This window comes from Haliotis cracherodii, unplaced genomic scaffold (assembly GCF_022045235.1).
Source record: "Haliotis cracherodii isolate W230 unplaced genomic scaffold, xgHalCrac1.p SCAF_3, whole genome shotgun sequence".
Lineage (NCBI taxonomy): Eukaryota > Metazoa > Mollusca > Gastropoda > Lepetellida > Haliotidae > Haliotis > Haliotis cracherodii.
In genome coordinates, this window is record NW_027266286.1 from 29280690 (window position 1) to 29296188 (window position 15499).

Sequence of the window (15499 nt, forward strand, 5' to 3'; positions counted from 1 at the left end):
TGTATGGCGGCGGTCTGTTAAATAATTGAGTCTGAACCAGACAATTCAGTGATTGGTATCATGAGCGTCGATCTACGCGATTGGGATACGATGACATGCATCAATCAAGTTAGCGAGCCTGACCACCCGATACCGTTAGCCGCCTCTTACGACAAGCAAAAACGCCTCTTACGGCAAGCATGGGTTGCTGAAGACCTATTCTCTACCCGATCTTCACGGGAGACGATTTTGTAATCGCATTCCGTTTCAGGATAATACTAGCCTTAATTCTTTATTAAACGAAATTGTATGTTTGTAAATAAAGGAAGCAAACAGGATTTGTGGATTTGTAAACATGAAGCTGTGGTATGTCCCCGCAAGAGCAAGCACGTGGCTTATTCCCAAAGTAGGCGTGGCTTTATGCGGTAGATCACAGAGCCTTGCCAGTCCAGTTGCATGATTGACAGCTGTACACTGCTCGGCGGTGTGTTCAGCGCCTCGCTTGAGCCCGCCCACTTCATAGCCGAGGTGCGCGCCTAAGCGAATCGTGCCGCGCGGAAAATAGTCCGTGGCTGATACGTAAACAGTTTCAGATATATCGACTGACAGTTGAATGTGAGTAACATTTACATCTAGTCTGCGTTCGGGCAGGGAAACGGTGCTCGCTTCCCCACGTGGAGATTGTTTTGAAGCAGTAAGGGGCAATATAAACGAAGCGGAGCGATTGTGACGAGCCCGTGTCAAGTGTTGTTCATTTCAACCAAACATACACGCAGTTTCAACAGTGTTGGTGTATCAGTGAGTTGTCGAGAGGCCCGAGTGTGTGGGGTTCCAAGTGTAGACTCAGCCGGGGCGATCACCGGCCGTGCAGTGGTCAGCGGACGAACTCTCGGACATTGAGGGAACACGACAACCCTCGGGATGGAGTACCCCGAGTTGCGGGTCGTGTGTGTGCTGCTGGCGTGTTTAGTCGCCAGCATTGAGGGTATGTCTCATTACCGTGACGGGATACTAAACGATAACGCCAAGTGTGAACCTATCACTATACCCATGTGCCTTGACATGCGATACAACTTCACTCGTATGCCTAACATGGTGGGACATAGCAATCAGAAGGACGCAGCTATACAAGTTCACGAGTTTTTACCACTTGTTCAGATCGGATGTTCCAAACTTTTGAAGTTTTTCTTGTGCTCTTTGTACGCTCCAATGTGCTCTGATATGGTAGAGGAGACAATGATCATTCTAGCTTGTCGGTCAATGTGCGAGAAGGTGAAGAAGGAATGTGCTCCTGTCCTGGCAAGTTTCAACTTTCCGTGGCCCGAGATGCTCTCGTGCGAGAACCTCCCCGACAAGAGCAATAAGGACAACTTGTGTATCGAGGCTCCCAACGTCACTGAAGAGCCTGAATTTAAGACCGGAGCACCTGTTGAGCCCAACTTCGATTCATTCAATCCAGAACTCAGGCGAATATTCGAGTCATTCAGGAAAACAACAACAGAACCTTCGAAATACGGACGTCCTCATTACAGGGACAGTGACATCTGTCCGACGAGGTTCGTGCACGTGGAGAAACTGGAGGGCAACAACTCATGCGCCCCTCGCTGTGATATCGACGTTTATTTCCGCGAGGAAGACAAGGCTTTCGCGGAGATATGGATGATTGTATGGGCGTCAGTATGCTGTCTGTCAACAGCGATCACCGTGTTGACTTTCGCCATCGATACGTCCCGTTTCAAGTACCCCGAGAGACCGATAATATTCCTATCAATGTGTTACGCCATATACTCGGTAGCTTATATGATACGGGCGATCACGGGTCCAGGGGCTATCTCGTGTGACAGAGGTCGAGATGGACGGGAGTTCCTCATCCAAGAAGGACTTGAGAGTACGTGGTGCATCATCGTGTTCCTCATCCTTTACTTCTTCGGGATGGCCAGCTCGATATGGTGGGTCATCCTAACGGTCACCTGGTTCCTCGCAGCCGGTCGCAAATGGGGCCAAGAGGCTATTGAGGCTCTAAGTAGTTACTTCCATTTAGCTGCATGGGCTATTCCTGCTATAAAGACAATCATCATCCTGACAATGAGAAGGGTGGATGGAGATGAACTTACAGGATTGTGTTATGTAGGTAATCAGGACACGGACGCTCTAACGGGGTTCGTCCTGGCCCCTCTCATCGTGTATCTTATTGTAGGCACAGCGTTTATTCTTGCAGGGTTCGTGGCGTTGTTCAGAATACGAAACAATCTCAAACACGAAGGCACAAATATTCGCAAACTGGAAAAACTTATGGCCAAAATTGGAGTATTTTCTGTTTTATATACTGTACCAGCTACATGTGTTATTGGGTGTTTATTCTATGAGAGAATGAATTTCAGTCGGTGGCGGACTCTGGCCATGCTCCGTCAGTGCCACGGAAAGGAGAGCTGTCACCTGGAACATTCTATACCAACAGTAGAGGTGTACATGCTCAAGATCTTCATGTCGCTCGTGGTGGGTAGCACAAGCGGGATGTGGATCTGGAGCTCTAAGACAGTTGCCTCCTGGAGACAGTTCTTCTCAGCAAGGTTTTCCAGGAGGAAGTCGAACTATAATGCAAACTACCACCAAGCACCTGTTATTGTCATGAAGCAGCAACATGGACCTAAGTGTATGCCCAAAGTTGCTGGTTCCAGGGTGTGATCCTTCTACTGCCAGGAACTGCTTTACACAGTGTATGACTGAGTGAGGATTTCACAAAATGGCAACTATTATTACAAAGCATTTTTTGCCAAAATATCATGATCATTGTTATATAGTCACCGGATCTCATTATCATATCACGTGACTGTGGCTTGTGTTTGTGTCGACAGTGAGAAAGATTGTGTGGTATCGATGGACAAGTTGAAGATGTGGAAGATGTGGAATACACTGACTGCCAATACATGACGTTCTGTTTCATTTTCTCACTTTTATACCTTTTCTTTACCGCAGACAGCGGAGCATTTTTATCATGGAAATTTATACTTTTCTCAGGATGCTTAAGGTAAATTTAACTTTTTAAAGTCTTAGTCCCTCTCCGAGGTTTGTAAGGTTTGTGAAAATGTCACTAGGTTTGGTAGGCCGTCAAGTCACCTGGATGAACTAAAGAGAAACATTTCCCCGCCTAAAGGCCCTTGGGTATAAAATTCGGCAAATCTCAGAGAAAGCAATGTTGTTTACCCAGTTCCTCCCATCCCTAAGCATGAGAGCACATAGAGGAGAGCTCCTCGCCCGTCTCTCAGTTAACGGATACGTTCAAAGACAGCCAAGTGAGTCAATATGAGGACCCGCTATTGACAAACACAGTGTGCCGGAGTCCCTATCTGTCGGCTTAGCTATTGTAACGATGTGTCGGGGGGCGATCAGCGAGACAAACCCGTGTCCATACCTGTGACCAAGGCAAGTTAGCACACACAGTCAAGCAATGTAGATAAGGGGGGTTGTACTAGGTAGAAGGTGATCGTAATACGAGATTGATTAGAACCTGGGCAATCATCTATCAATCATGATGAGAAAACACGTTTTATCTGCGTAGAGTACACGAATTCCTGTGTCAACCTTTTGACGGTCGATGTCTCCGCTTTGGCCGTGCAAGAATTCGCTTTGAAGTCCAATGTATCAGAGCACAGGGCCCGGCGATGGCGGCAGTGTGAGGCCTGCTTGTACAGGGTGATTATCAATATTTTGGATGAATACTAAACCCCCAATTTCATACATGATATGGATTTTGGAAACCAATACAAACACGAACCTCTTTGATGTAGTTTGAAAGTATTTTCCTTACGTAAGAAAAGCATTCATAATCGATCGCGCTATCAGTAGTGTTTTTTATCAAAGGAATTTCAATGACAAAGTGTTCTGGATACGTACGCCGCAAGCCAATGACATGTAATGCATGAACAGTTTTTTCAGACTTGGACTATCTAACCTCTCGGTCATAAAACATAGTCGATGAGTTCCGGCATAAATATTTATAAATTAATTGGAACCATGTGAGGATCTACAAGTTTTATTGTGCTTGGGCTGGACTGAAAGAATCTCACTTGGCTATAGTATGCAATAGCTTTAAACGGGAGCGGAATATTGCTTAAGGAGTAAGAAGCTTCCTCAACAGGAAATTAATGAACCTTTCGGCATATCCCCTGTGCCCTATTTGTATTCGATAGTAGTGGCTCTGTGTTCAATATCCAAGTCAAATACAGACGCGGGCTATGTTTACGGAAATACTAAATCTAAATAACACTGGCGTATATGGGCAATGTACCGCTTCTTATCCGGGAGGTGATTTATGCAGGTTGATACCGAGTCGACGAGTGGCTCGTTCTGATTTGAACAAACAACTTAAGGCAATGCTTGTATAGTTGAACAGTGTCATTCCGGGCAAGCCGATGTGAATTATTACCTAATAAAGTATGCTATTTGAAACTGACACTGACATAATCAAACTATGTTACATGTATGTGGTTAAACACTATCAGCTGAAGAATTATCTCAAATTCGATATATATACGATTAATGTAAATTCTATAAATTTTAGCGCAAAGGGTATAAATGCATGAATAACCTTGCAACATTTTTCAAAGGATCAGTGCGAAATTGTTTCTCACATCTTGTTTCAACCGTTAAATCCTAACCACTGCTACTTCAATGAACAAACTTGTTATGAAAAAAACCCCACAAAAGCGTTTGAAATATGGTTCATTATTACCTAAATTCACCGTGATAAAAGGTTTCTAACATAAATTTGCTCATGCTTGAAATAGGCAGATCTACGAGCCCTCGTGTCATTGATTGGAACATTTATGATCTAAGCTGGGCATTATGTTACCTATGGAGCGAGGGCAGTGTGCACTGGTTGATCGATCAGTGAACGACATGCTTGCCATCTTATCGATTTAACGTTGACAGCCGGACAGATACTTGTAGTGGCGATGCTTCTTAAACGTCATCGGTATATTTCTCTGAATCCTTGTAAGAGAGTTTATGTTTTACAATGAATTTGCAGTAAATTATAAAAAGCATGAAAATAATCGGTATAATTTGAGAAGTTTGAAAGACACCAAAGACATAATTAAATTTCAAGTTAACTGAAAAAGAAAATCGACAGGAAATATAAAATGTATAATTTATTGCCGATAAGTGAATGTTAAAAACCGTTTCAATGATGAAAACTGTTTAATTTATTCCAAACATCAACCACATATTGTAAAATGATATTTTCGTATAAAACATATCTTGAATCTTAAATATATTTTCAGTTTTAGATAAGGAGAAAAACATGTTTGAGGTCGTTTGAGTGCGCCTCATAAAACTCAGGATGTTGGAAAAGACGACTGATCTGGGGCTTCCATAAGCCCTTAATATGTCAAAAAGAGGGAGCAAAATGGCCCCGGTTGGTTATCTGTATGGACCAAGGTTGTGCCCCCCACATTGAATCTCAATTGGGTGATCAGCCGTGCTCTTGCCGTGTTCTACATGGTGCATATTTTACGAGTCTTGTAATATGATCAGGGCTAATTTCAACAGGTATTGAAACGTATAATACCGGAGACGGCTATGGGATGGGGAGGGTGGTGTTTGGTGAGAGCGATTTGTTTCCCGGGAGAAGAAGCCTACGTGTTTATGAAGAGGCAGAAAGGACGATCCGCTCTGTTGTTAGTGGGCCCATCTTGCCTGGAGAACATTTACAGATGGGGGCAATTTACACATGTGAACATCTCTTTCATGTTTCCTTTCCCCAAGGAGTATCTACACTTTCCCCACAACTTACTTTCCCCTCCGAGCTGCCGCCTATTTCCCTTTATATGGGTGGACCCTCTGACTCATTGCACGGGATGGGTGTCCCTTGACAAAACTTAAAAGATCACACGGGGTCTCTCAAAAGTCAATCTGTTTTCAGCCAGCATCGAGATGCAATAGTTGACATTTACACAAATCTTCAGATCTCTCTTTTTACACAGCTTGATATGTTTACGGATATGTCTTCGTAGGTTATAACGATGATCTAAAGCTTTATTTCGAAGTACAGGAATGTGTCCCATCTTCACATTTGTATGTAATATTCGCCACTTTCCATTTTTGTGTTCATTCATCCACAGGCGTTTTTTTCTGTTCTTGCAACAGAAGTTAAATAAATTATTTGTTGTCAAACTAATGAGAGCGTGTTGTTGTGTACGAAACAAACAATGACAGAGTTGTGTGTCTTCAGCTCTTTTGCACGAGGACACCACACAAAGAGTACGTCATGTGATCCCGACAGTCTCGTCATGCGTGAGTTGCAAACGAGAGGCAGATGACATTCTGTGCGGAACTGCTTTCGCGGCCATCTTGTTTGCAGGATGCACTAATTGCTCCAGACGTTGCTTCTGCGAGAAACGTCTAACTGGGAATTCCTGCAATAATTTCTCTCGCTTACCATATCGAGGGGTGCCTCACGGAACTAGAATCCCGACCATGTACATTCCATTTCTGCAGAAACTGTCACACACACCGTGCATGGTTCGGGATCAAAAGCTCCAAATCATAATTCATGGCAGTAATGTAATATAATAGATCTTTTATCGTTTCCCCTTTTTCTCTGCAAATACCACACATTCCAAACCCCAGGAGTGATGGGGAAGCATAGTGGTGAAAGTTTCGCTCGATACAACGAAAACCTGGGTTCGATTCCCCTCAAGGAAACGTGTGAATTCCAGTCTTCGTCCTCCGTCTCGCCTCTTATCGCTGGAAAACTGCTGATACGACGTAAAACAATATTCATTTATTCACCTTCATATCGTTGAAATATTGCTAAAAGCGGCCTTAAACAATCGTCTAAAAATCCAGGTATTTACGTTTCAATCAAATAAATATGCTTCACGTCGGAAGTGGCCAGAGCTACTCGTTGCTACAAACAGATTCCCATTTTCTCGCTTTACAGTTAGATTTCTACCGAGAACATACCGTGCTAGTATTCAAGTCAAGTCCTTGAAAACGTCAATCTGTGAGTCATCTAGGCATATATCTTATATTTGCAATTCAAATACGAAATACCTGTTAGACAACGATCTCAATTCTTAATATTTTACAGGTCAAATGTGAACCGTCAAGTACGTCACCGCTTGTGTAATGGCAGTCATCTAAGGATATCCCACTTACAAGACTTTGATCGTCTCTTTCTAACCGCTGCAACATCGGTAGATAACCTACTTATAAAACGACACGGGGACAGCTCAATTCGCATACTTTCGTCACCTGATAAATCTACGACTGAAATAACGGTTGTGCCTGAGGGTCGTGATACCAACAGGTTTTCCGTGTTGATGTGTTGTCATGGCAACTGCCCTCCGGGTACATTCCCTGTTAAAAACACATAACTCCATCAAACTGGATAAACCTTTTAGAAAGCTTTGTTTTCAAAAAGTTGCAAACTCTTTTTGTTGTTTAATTGGTTGATTGGACAATCGTTTACATTACATCACCGAGCCTTCATCCCTTAAGTGGTATTGGCAGTGAGGAAAAAATGGAGAAATGATTCAGTTTAAAGTACTTAAAAAAGTCTGTGAAGCAATAGTTAGTATAATTAAGTTTCTTTCATAATATTTTGCAAAATATATAATGAAATACAGACCAATAGCTCATGTGGGACTGTAACAAGTAGTATAGATAACACGTAGAAAAGGTTTCACATGTGTACAATGCGCCGTACAAAAACGACATGAAAATACTGGGACATAAAATTATCGAAATTAATTATAGTATTGTTTTTTTTCAAATTATTCCAAAGTATACTACTAAAAAACCGTTATTGACCACCGATTCTTTCATATTACTATAGGTAATCTGTCCTGATATGACGGATTAACTATAGTAATATAAAATAATCGGTGTTGCATTACATCTTTTGAGTAGTATAATTCAATGAAGAATACTAAATATGCCTCAAAGTACAAAGTAGCTTAACTAATCCGTGGAAATTAAATCTAGCAAAAAATGGCTTTAGACAATTAAACCTAGACTAGTCGCTGAAATGAAACTATTTTACAGAAAAAAAAGTTTAATTATCTTAAAAAAATATTTAAAAAGGAGACTAGGAACTCTATCCATTTTCAGATACTGTAATAATCTAGACTTGCCAAATGTTATAGACTTGCATGGGCTGTATTGGATATATTTGTTTCAGGGTCTGTTTGACAGACTAAATGGAACCCTGCACATGCAACTAAACGTAGACAGTAGGAATACCCGCTGTCTGGTACAATGAATATAAGCGTGCATTGTGACGTACAATCTAAACGAAGAGTGACAGTCTCCGTCTCGCATGGAATAGGAACGCGTTTGATGCACGCGGTACGCCTGCGCCAACGCATGACAATGTATGAAGTCAATGTTTTTAATCAACCAACCGAAAACAACCATCGTAGGATTGTACAGATTCATTCACTCACAACACTGTATATACATGGACAGGTAAAAAATAAACATCACATGCAAGTGGCGCTTGAACTATACAGGTTTTGTAATTGGTTTCTTTTGTAATTTATTGTTACCATTTAAAACATACTAAACCATGTAATTACATAATTATAACATTTTTCTCTCAAAATGACCATTGTTTGACATACGGTTAATAGTAATTACAATATTTTGGATAAATTATAGAGAATAGGTAATGAAAATAAGGCAGGTATTTCACTATCTGATTTAGATATTTTAGTCCTAATATAACCTATGTTTATGTACATGCAGTACACATAATGAACGAACAAGTTACAGTAAATTACAGGTGTGTTCAACTCGGGTGTGGACTCACGACGGAGCATGGTTTAATTTGTTTTGAAACAATTTTTTTCCAATAACTAAAAAATCCATAAATTAAATTCAGATTTGATTTGTTTCCCTTTTCCTGTTGTCATTCTTATAAAGGACATTTTGTTGTAATTATATTTTTTCGACAGCAGTTTTTGGTACGGTAGGTCATTATATAGATACTGAACAAAAAACGTTAGGGATCATGAATATCTTTTAGAATATTTTCCAAGTCCAAGTATACAATTTCATAAAAATGTCCCCCAAATTATTCATGATCCCTTACTTTTTTTGTTCAGTATATTATATAACATGTTCATGATATGAAATTCATGATACTAAATATGAATAGAAAATGATTGAGGTAATTCCGAAAGACAACTTATTATATTGTCGTGGCCTTACGTGTCATAGCTTAAACGATGAACCAAGAAGGAGGACGGAATGCGGGACACGTGCACAACACACACACACATCAATATTAAACACAACAGACATATTTACGTATTTCTGGCCACGATGGCTATTGTGCAATTGTATTTCATACAGGAAAAAAATAAATATGTGACTGAGCGCCATATACGAGATGCAGTAGTTGAACAGATGTTCATGGCAACAATCCCAACAACAACAACAACAACAACAACATAATAATAATAATAATAATAATAATGATGATGATGATGATGATGATATTAATATTAATATTAATATTAATAACCCTCTTTGCTGCATTTTATATTTAAATCTGTAAATGATGATGATGACGATAATAATAATACATCTACATTATTGACAAACTAGTAGTACTTGAATTTCATCTTCTTGATGGCGTGACTATATAGCTATATATAAATGTATGTATACCAACATCAGAACTTAATGAGGCATGTACATATGTTTAATGGTTGTAAATATTTTACATACAATAGAACATGGATGTACAGATTTTGTACATTTGACATCCCACGAAAAGTCTTGATAATATCGTTGTGCATTCCCTGTATGTGATCACAACACGGTATTATTACTGTTAACAAAACTTGTACAGTTTGTGCCCCATACTTGTTGGTTAACGGCACAAGTATAAATTTGTTTTCTACTTTAATTTATCTTTAACACACCGTGAACATCGTCACAGTTGCTGGTTTGTGCGTTTCTCTTTGTTAAATATACAGACTGTACTTTCATCACACGCAGCGTTCCTCGTAAGATGATTTACAATATAGGTTAGTCTGTATAAACAGTAAATATCTGGTCCTTTACAAAGCGCGATGAGGCGGCATATGGCGTGTGTTTTTAAGAAAACATGCAGATATGTTCTGGTAAATTAATTGTTTGTCACTGCCGCAGAAAAGACCAAAAATATATATTCATAACTTTACAGTATGGATGTCCCATGCGGTTGTGCTAAAGATAACACCGAAGGATAGATTAATACCCATAGAACTCTCCGTGACCACAACACGAATATAAGATAGCGTCATCTTTGCGACAATAACAAAAAGTGGATGCTCCCGGTTTAAATACTTAGCTCGTAACGGTTGCTAAGTTACAGCTTGCGCTCATGTTTCTAACTGAATAATGATTATATAATATAACTAAATGTAAGAACTTGACGATGAAAAAAGTACTTTATTGGCTACTAACTTGATAAATAATTTACAGTTTGCTTTAATTCGAATAACATGGTGTCCTTATAATGGATTCTCTGTTTTGTGATTTACGTAAAATTAATGTTGATGGACATGGTGTATTAAAAAGGTACAAAAATTCTATTAAGAAATTAAACAGATTTAATAATTCAATATCACAATTGCTATGATATTGCTATAATATATAGTACAGGAAATATTATAATCCCTGAGATATTCCTATTTCACAAAGGGAATATACATCTGTGAAATATTCGGATTCTACCTAGAAATAGTGGTAATATTTTTAGATATATTCCTTGAAACATAGACACACGGTCGCAGCAAGGTGGAGAGTCAAGCAGAGCTCCACCATTACTAAAGTAGGCCGCACCCCCCGGGCAGGGGCGTGCTGCCTCGCCAGGCTGATTGTCTCACACACACACACACACACACACACACACACACACACACACACACACACACACACACACACACACACACACACACACACACACACACACACACACCAAAAATAACAACAACAGTAGCGGCATCTCCAGCAACAACAACGACAAATCGATTGACAATATTTAGATTGACAGTCACATCTGTGAGCGAGTGACAGTGAGCGATGGCTTCGCTGTCAGCTGTCACTTTCAAGCTCGTCGTGACAGCCTGTATGTTGGTTAAGTTAGTCTGAAAGGATATTTCGTACTGGATTCACAAGGACATCAAATCAGTCGGGTCTGAAGTCACACTAATACAGCCAGACTGCGATGGTAAGCCTACGTACCCTGGTGACCATAACCTATATTGGTCAAAATAATATATGAGCATTGTCATGGGCTCAGATGACCGATGCAAAAATTCCTGAGTGAGTGAGTGAGTGAGTGAGTGAAATGTTTCTGTATTTTTTCCCATTTTGAAAAGTACAGCGATTTAAAAGGTAAAGATAAAAAATAGGTGATGTTTTATGTCCTCCTATTACATGGATTCATGGACCATAGTGTGTCTCAGTGAGTGAGTTTGGGTTAACGCAGTTTGAACACTAATTTTAGTAACACCAGGGCGTGTCGACTTCATGTAGATGGAAAGCACGAGGTTTTCCATTTTGGTGAAACCCACCAACACGGGTATGCTGCTCACAAAACATAGAAACATTATGAGAGAATGTGGGACTCGAACCCACGATCACAGGTTCCTGGCAGACCTAAGGGACGTAACTCTGCACAGTGAATTGTGGCACATTGGATGTCATGCCATATGTACATCCTCTTTACCAGTGGTAAAATCAACTGATTATTATCGTGATAATTATCAATACTGTGAATAAATATGATCACAGTTATACTCAGCGTATTAATAGTTTATACACACACAGACACACTCATACACACACACACACCGACACACACTCATACATACATACACACACAAACACCGAGACACACACACACACACACACACACACACACACACACACACACACACACACACACACACACACACACACACACACACACACACACACACACACACACACACACATACACCATACAATCGGCATTAGTCTGGACTAGTACAAGCAGTCACACACACACACACACACACACACACACACCGAGAAACACTCATACAAACACACACACACACACCGAGACACACTCATACATACACACACACACCGAGCGAGACACACTCATACATATACACACACATACACACACCGAGACACACTCATACACACACACACACACACACACACAGAGACACACACCGAGACACACTCATACATACACACACACCGAGACACACTCATACATACACACACACACACACCGAGACACACTCATACATACACACACACACACACCGAGACACACTCATACATACACACACACACCGAGACACACACACATACACACACACACACACACACACACACACACACACACACACACACACACACACACACACACACACACACACACACACACACACACACACACACACATCGAGACATACTCATACATACACACATTCAGAGCTTATCACCAAGCAAATTCAGTACATCGTGGATTCAATGCACGACAGAGATGGGAACAAGTCACGTGACCAGCACGGGGAAGTCCGGTACAGTCTCACCCTTCCGTCACATTACAGGAGTAACGCGACTGTTAAAATGACAAATTGTGCATAGAGTTATATGTTCCGTGTTTTCTGTTCTGACATCTGGCATAAAACACGAACATTAAACCTCCGAACAATCACTTGCATGTATCAAGTACGACACGCTTAGCCAGTGTGTATGCATGCTAGAAACAGAAAATGAATTCGAAATCTTAGGTTAGAAAACCGGGGCGGAATTAAAATAAATATTATTGCTTCAGTTCAAATGTAGATTGTTTTAAAACTATGGTTTTATTGTGTTAGGCTGAAAGTAAACCCGATTAGATGTGGGAAAGTAATTTAATTTCGGAATGTGGATCCAAACGGCAAAGTTTTGTACGTATGAACACATGTAGAGATGTCAAATCAAAGGGACAAATTCATTTTAAAATACTCATACGAATTGTGGTACATTTCCATACAATAACGATATTGGTGTTTGCGACGGATGAGCTTTGAGCACGATTTTGTGTGGATTTCAGCATATAGTGATGACTATATTATATCATAGTATATTAATTATGAAATTGAATATAATAAATAAATAAATAAATAAATAAATAAATAAATAAATAAATAAATAAATAAATAAATAAATAAAAAAAAAAAAATAAAATAAAAAAAAATAAATAAGGAACGAACGAACGAACGAACCTTCCTTCCAACCATCCAACAAGCAAATGATTGATGATTACGATGACAAAAACTATGACGAAGATGATGATGATGATGATGATGATCATCATCATCATCATCATAATTATCATGTACCCTTCCACATTGATATATGTACCATTAAACGTGAATTGTGACACAGTATCATCGCTAATCACGAAGACAAGAGTACAACGAGCTCATGTCTCAACCTGAACTATTGACATCTTTCAATACACCGAAACGATAAGAACCACTCAAGTATCCCAGTCTACCAACCATGACCGAACTGTCTCTCATGCCGCCTCCAGCACGGTAATCAACAGCGGATGTATTATTCACACCTACAGGTAATCATGCGTGTTCTGTCCCAAGGTGTCATGAGTAGAGATAGGTAGACCGATCGCATCGATTCAGCAAGTTGGCCTAGCGTGAGATACTGCAGGATGTATAACAACTCGATTCAAGCATAACGTTTGTTAGAAAACCCTTCTGGAGCCTTGGGGTATCCTCGTGGTTAAAGGGTCTGATCGTCACGCTCACGGGTCTAGGATTGTTTCCCATCATGGATACAATGCGTGAAACTTTACTGGAATATTGCTAAAAGCGGCGTAAAACCATATTCAGTCACTCATCCCTTCCAGCGAGATTCGTCGGTGTACAGTTCAGCGATGACGTTGACAAACAGTTCAATCGTCAAGAGGGCGATATAGCGTCTGATACCTGTTTGGGCACAATCGATTTGATCAATACAAAAGCGACATTCATATTTCAGTGGTGATAAATAAATAAATAAATAAATAAATAAATAAATAAATAAATAAATAAATAAATAAATAAATAAATAAATAAATAAATAAATAAATAAATAAATAAATAAATAAATAAATATTGCGGCTGATAATTCAACAGCTAAAAGCAATTTTGTTTGCAATGCTAGAACGAGCGAATGTTGTTTTAGGCAATAGGCAGCACTATTTAAGCTATATCAATGCGCCTGTGTGACAAATGGTAGCGCGCCACACCCACATTGTAACCACTTGACCATCACTGTAGCCGACAGATTGGGATATTGTTCTGGAGCTCCGGGGGTTGTATTTTTCATCAGGTGACTCTGACCTTCATGTATTAGAACCAGTACACATAAAATAATAAAGAATATATGAAGTTATAGAAAACCTAAACTTTTTCTAACTAAAATTAATTTGTCATAGCTGGTGGGTATTGCACACACAACTTTCCAATTGCGGGTGTTCTTTAACTTGTTTTGAGTGGTATATATACAAATGTCCGGCTTAATTTGATGAGGAAACAATACACCCATAGTTATTTTGTTTGTCTTAGGCGCCGCAGTCAGCAATATACAAGCTATATGACATCGGCATGCAAATAATCGAGTTTGGACCAGACAAACCAGTGATCAATGTTATAACAACGCGCCAGGAAGGCGCGGGTACGATGACACGCAATCAGCCAGACCACCAGATCCATTTTGGTCGCCTTGCACAATTCCATCTTGGAATCACCACGAGGTAGAATATGTTGACGATGACGAAACTAGACTTTGTAACTCCCACAAAGCACTGAATCACACACTCTTCTGAGGAAGCCGAGAAAAGTTTAGAATTATTTTTATTAAGTTCCCTTTATTTGTTCTTCGGAATCTCTTAAGTTTTCTTGAATTATAGTGAGTGAGTGGGTATGTTTTACGCCGCTTTTAGCAATATTCCAGCAACATCACGGCGGGGGACACCAGGAATGGGCTTCGCATATTGTACCCATGTCGGGAATCGAACCTGGGTCTTCGGCGTGACGAGCGAACGCTTTAACCACTAGGCTACTCGACCGCCCCCTTGAATTATAAAAAGATGTGGGTCGATACCTTGAGGTGCTTAATAGTTGAAGTATCAGCATACCGGCCTCTTACACCTTCAAAAAATGGATGTCAAAATAGATGTAGCGTCATACTAATCTTTCAGCCAAAGCTCAACTGAAGAAACATCGAGACTATAAAATCAATAAAGAAGACTGACTTGATTCTGCAAACTTGGAAAAACAGACTTTAGGTTGTTCCATGTTGGAACCAATACCATTTACAAAAAAACATCGGCAGTATCGATGGCGAACACACCTGTACCGGCAGGTGCGGGGATACAGCATCAGCACCAGTTCATCACTACCGCTATATGTGCATCGGAGGTGGCCATGACAACTGTTTCCTCGTCTTTACACGTGATCGTGCACGTACA

General features: G+C 40.2%; 1 protein-coding gene across 1 annotated transcript; it reads left to right on the forward strand.

Annotated features, from left to right (window-relative positions):
* Positions 1-696: 696 nt before the first annotated feature.
* On the forward strand, positions 697-6157 carry LOC139474392 (frizzled-10-B-like). Its single transcript, XM_071257383.1, has one exon. The coding sequence runs from the start codon at positions 901-903 to the stop codon at positions 2662-2664; it is 1764 nt and encodes a 587-aa protein (XP_071113484.1). The 5' UTR covers positions 697-900; the 3' UTR covers positions 2665-6157.
* Positions 6158-15499: the final 9342 nt, after the last annotated feature.

Bases quoted from the DNA above. Each gene is read 5' to 3' on its own strand.
- LOC139474392 (XM_071257383.1), top strand. From the start codon at position 901: ATGGAGTACCCCGAGTTGCGGGTCGTGTGTGTGCTGCTGGCGTGTTTA.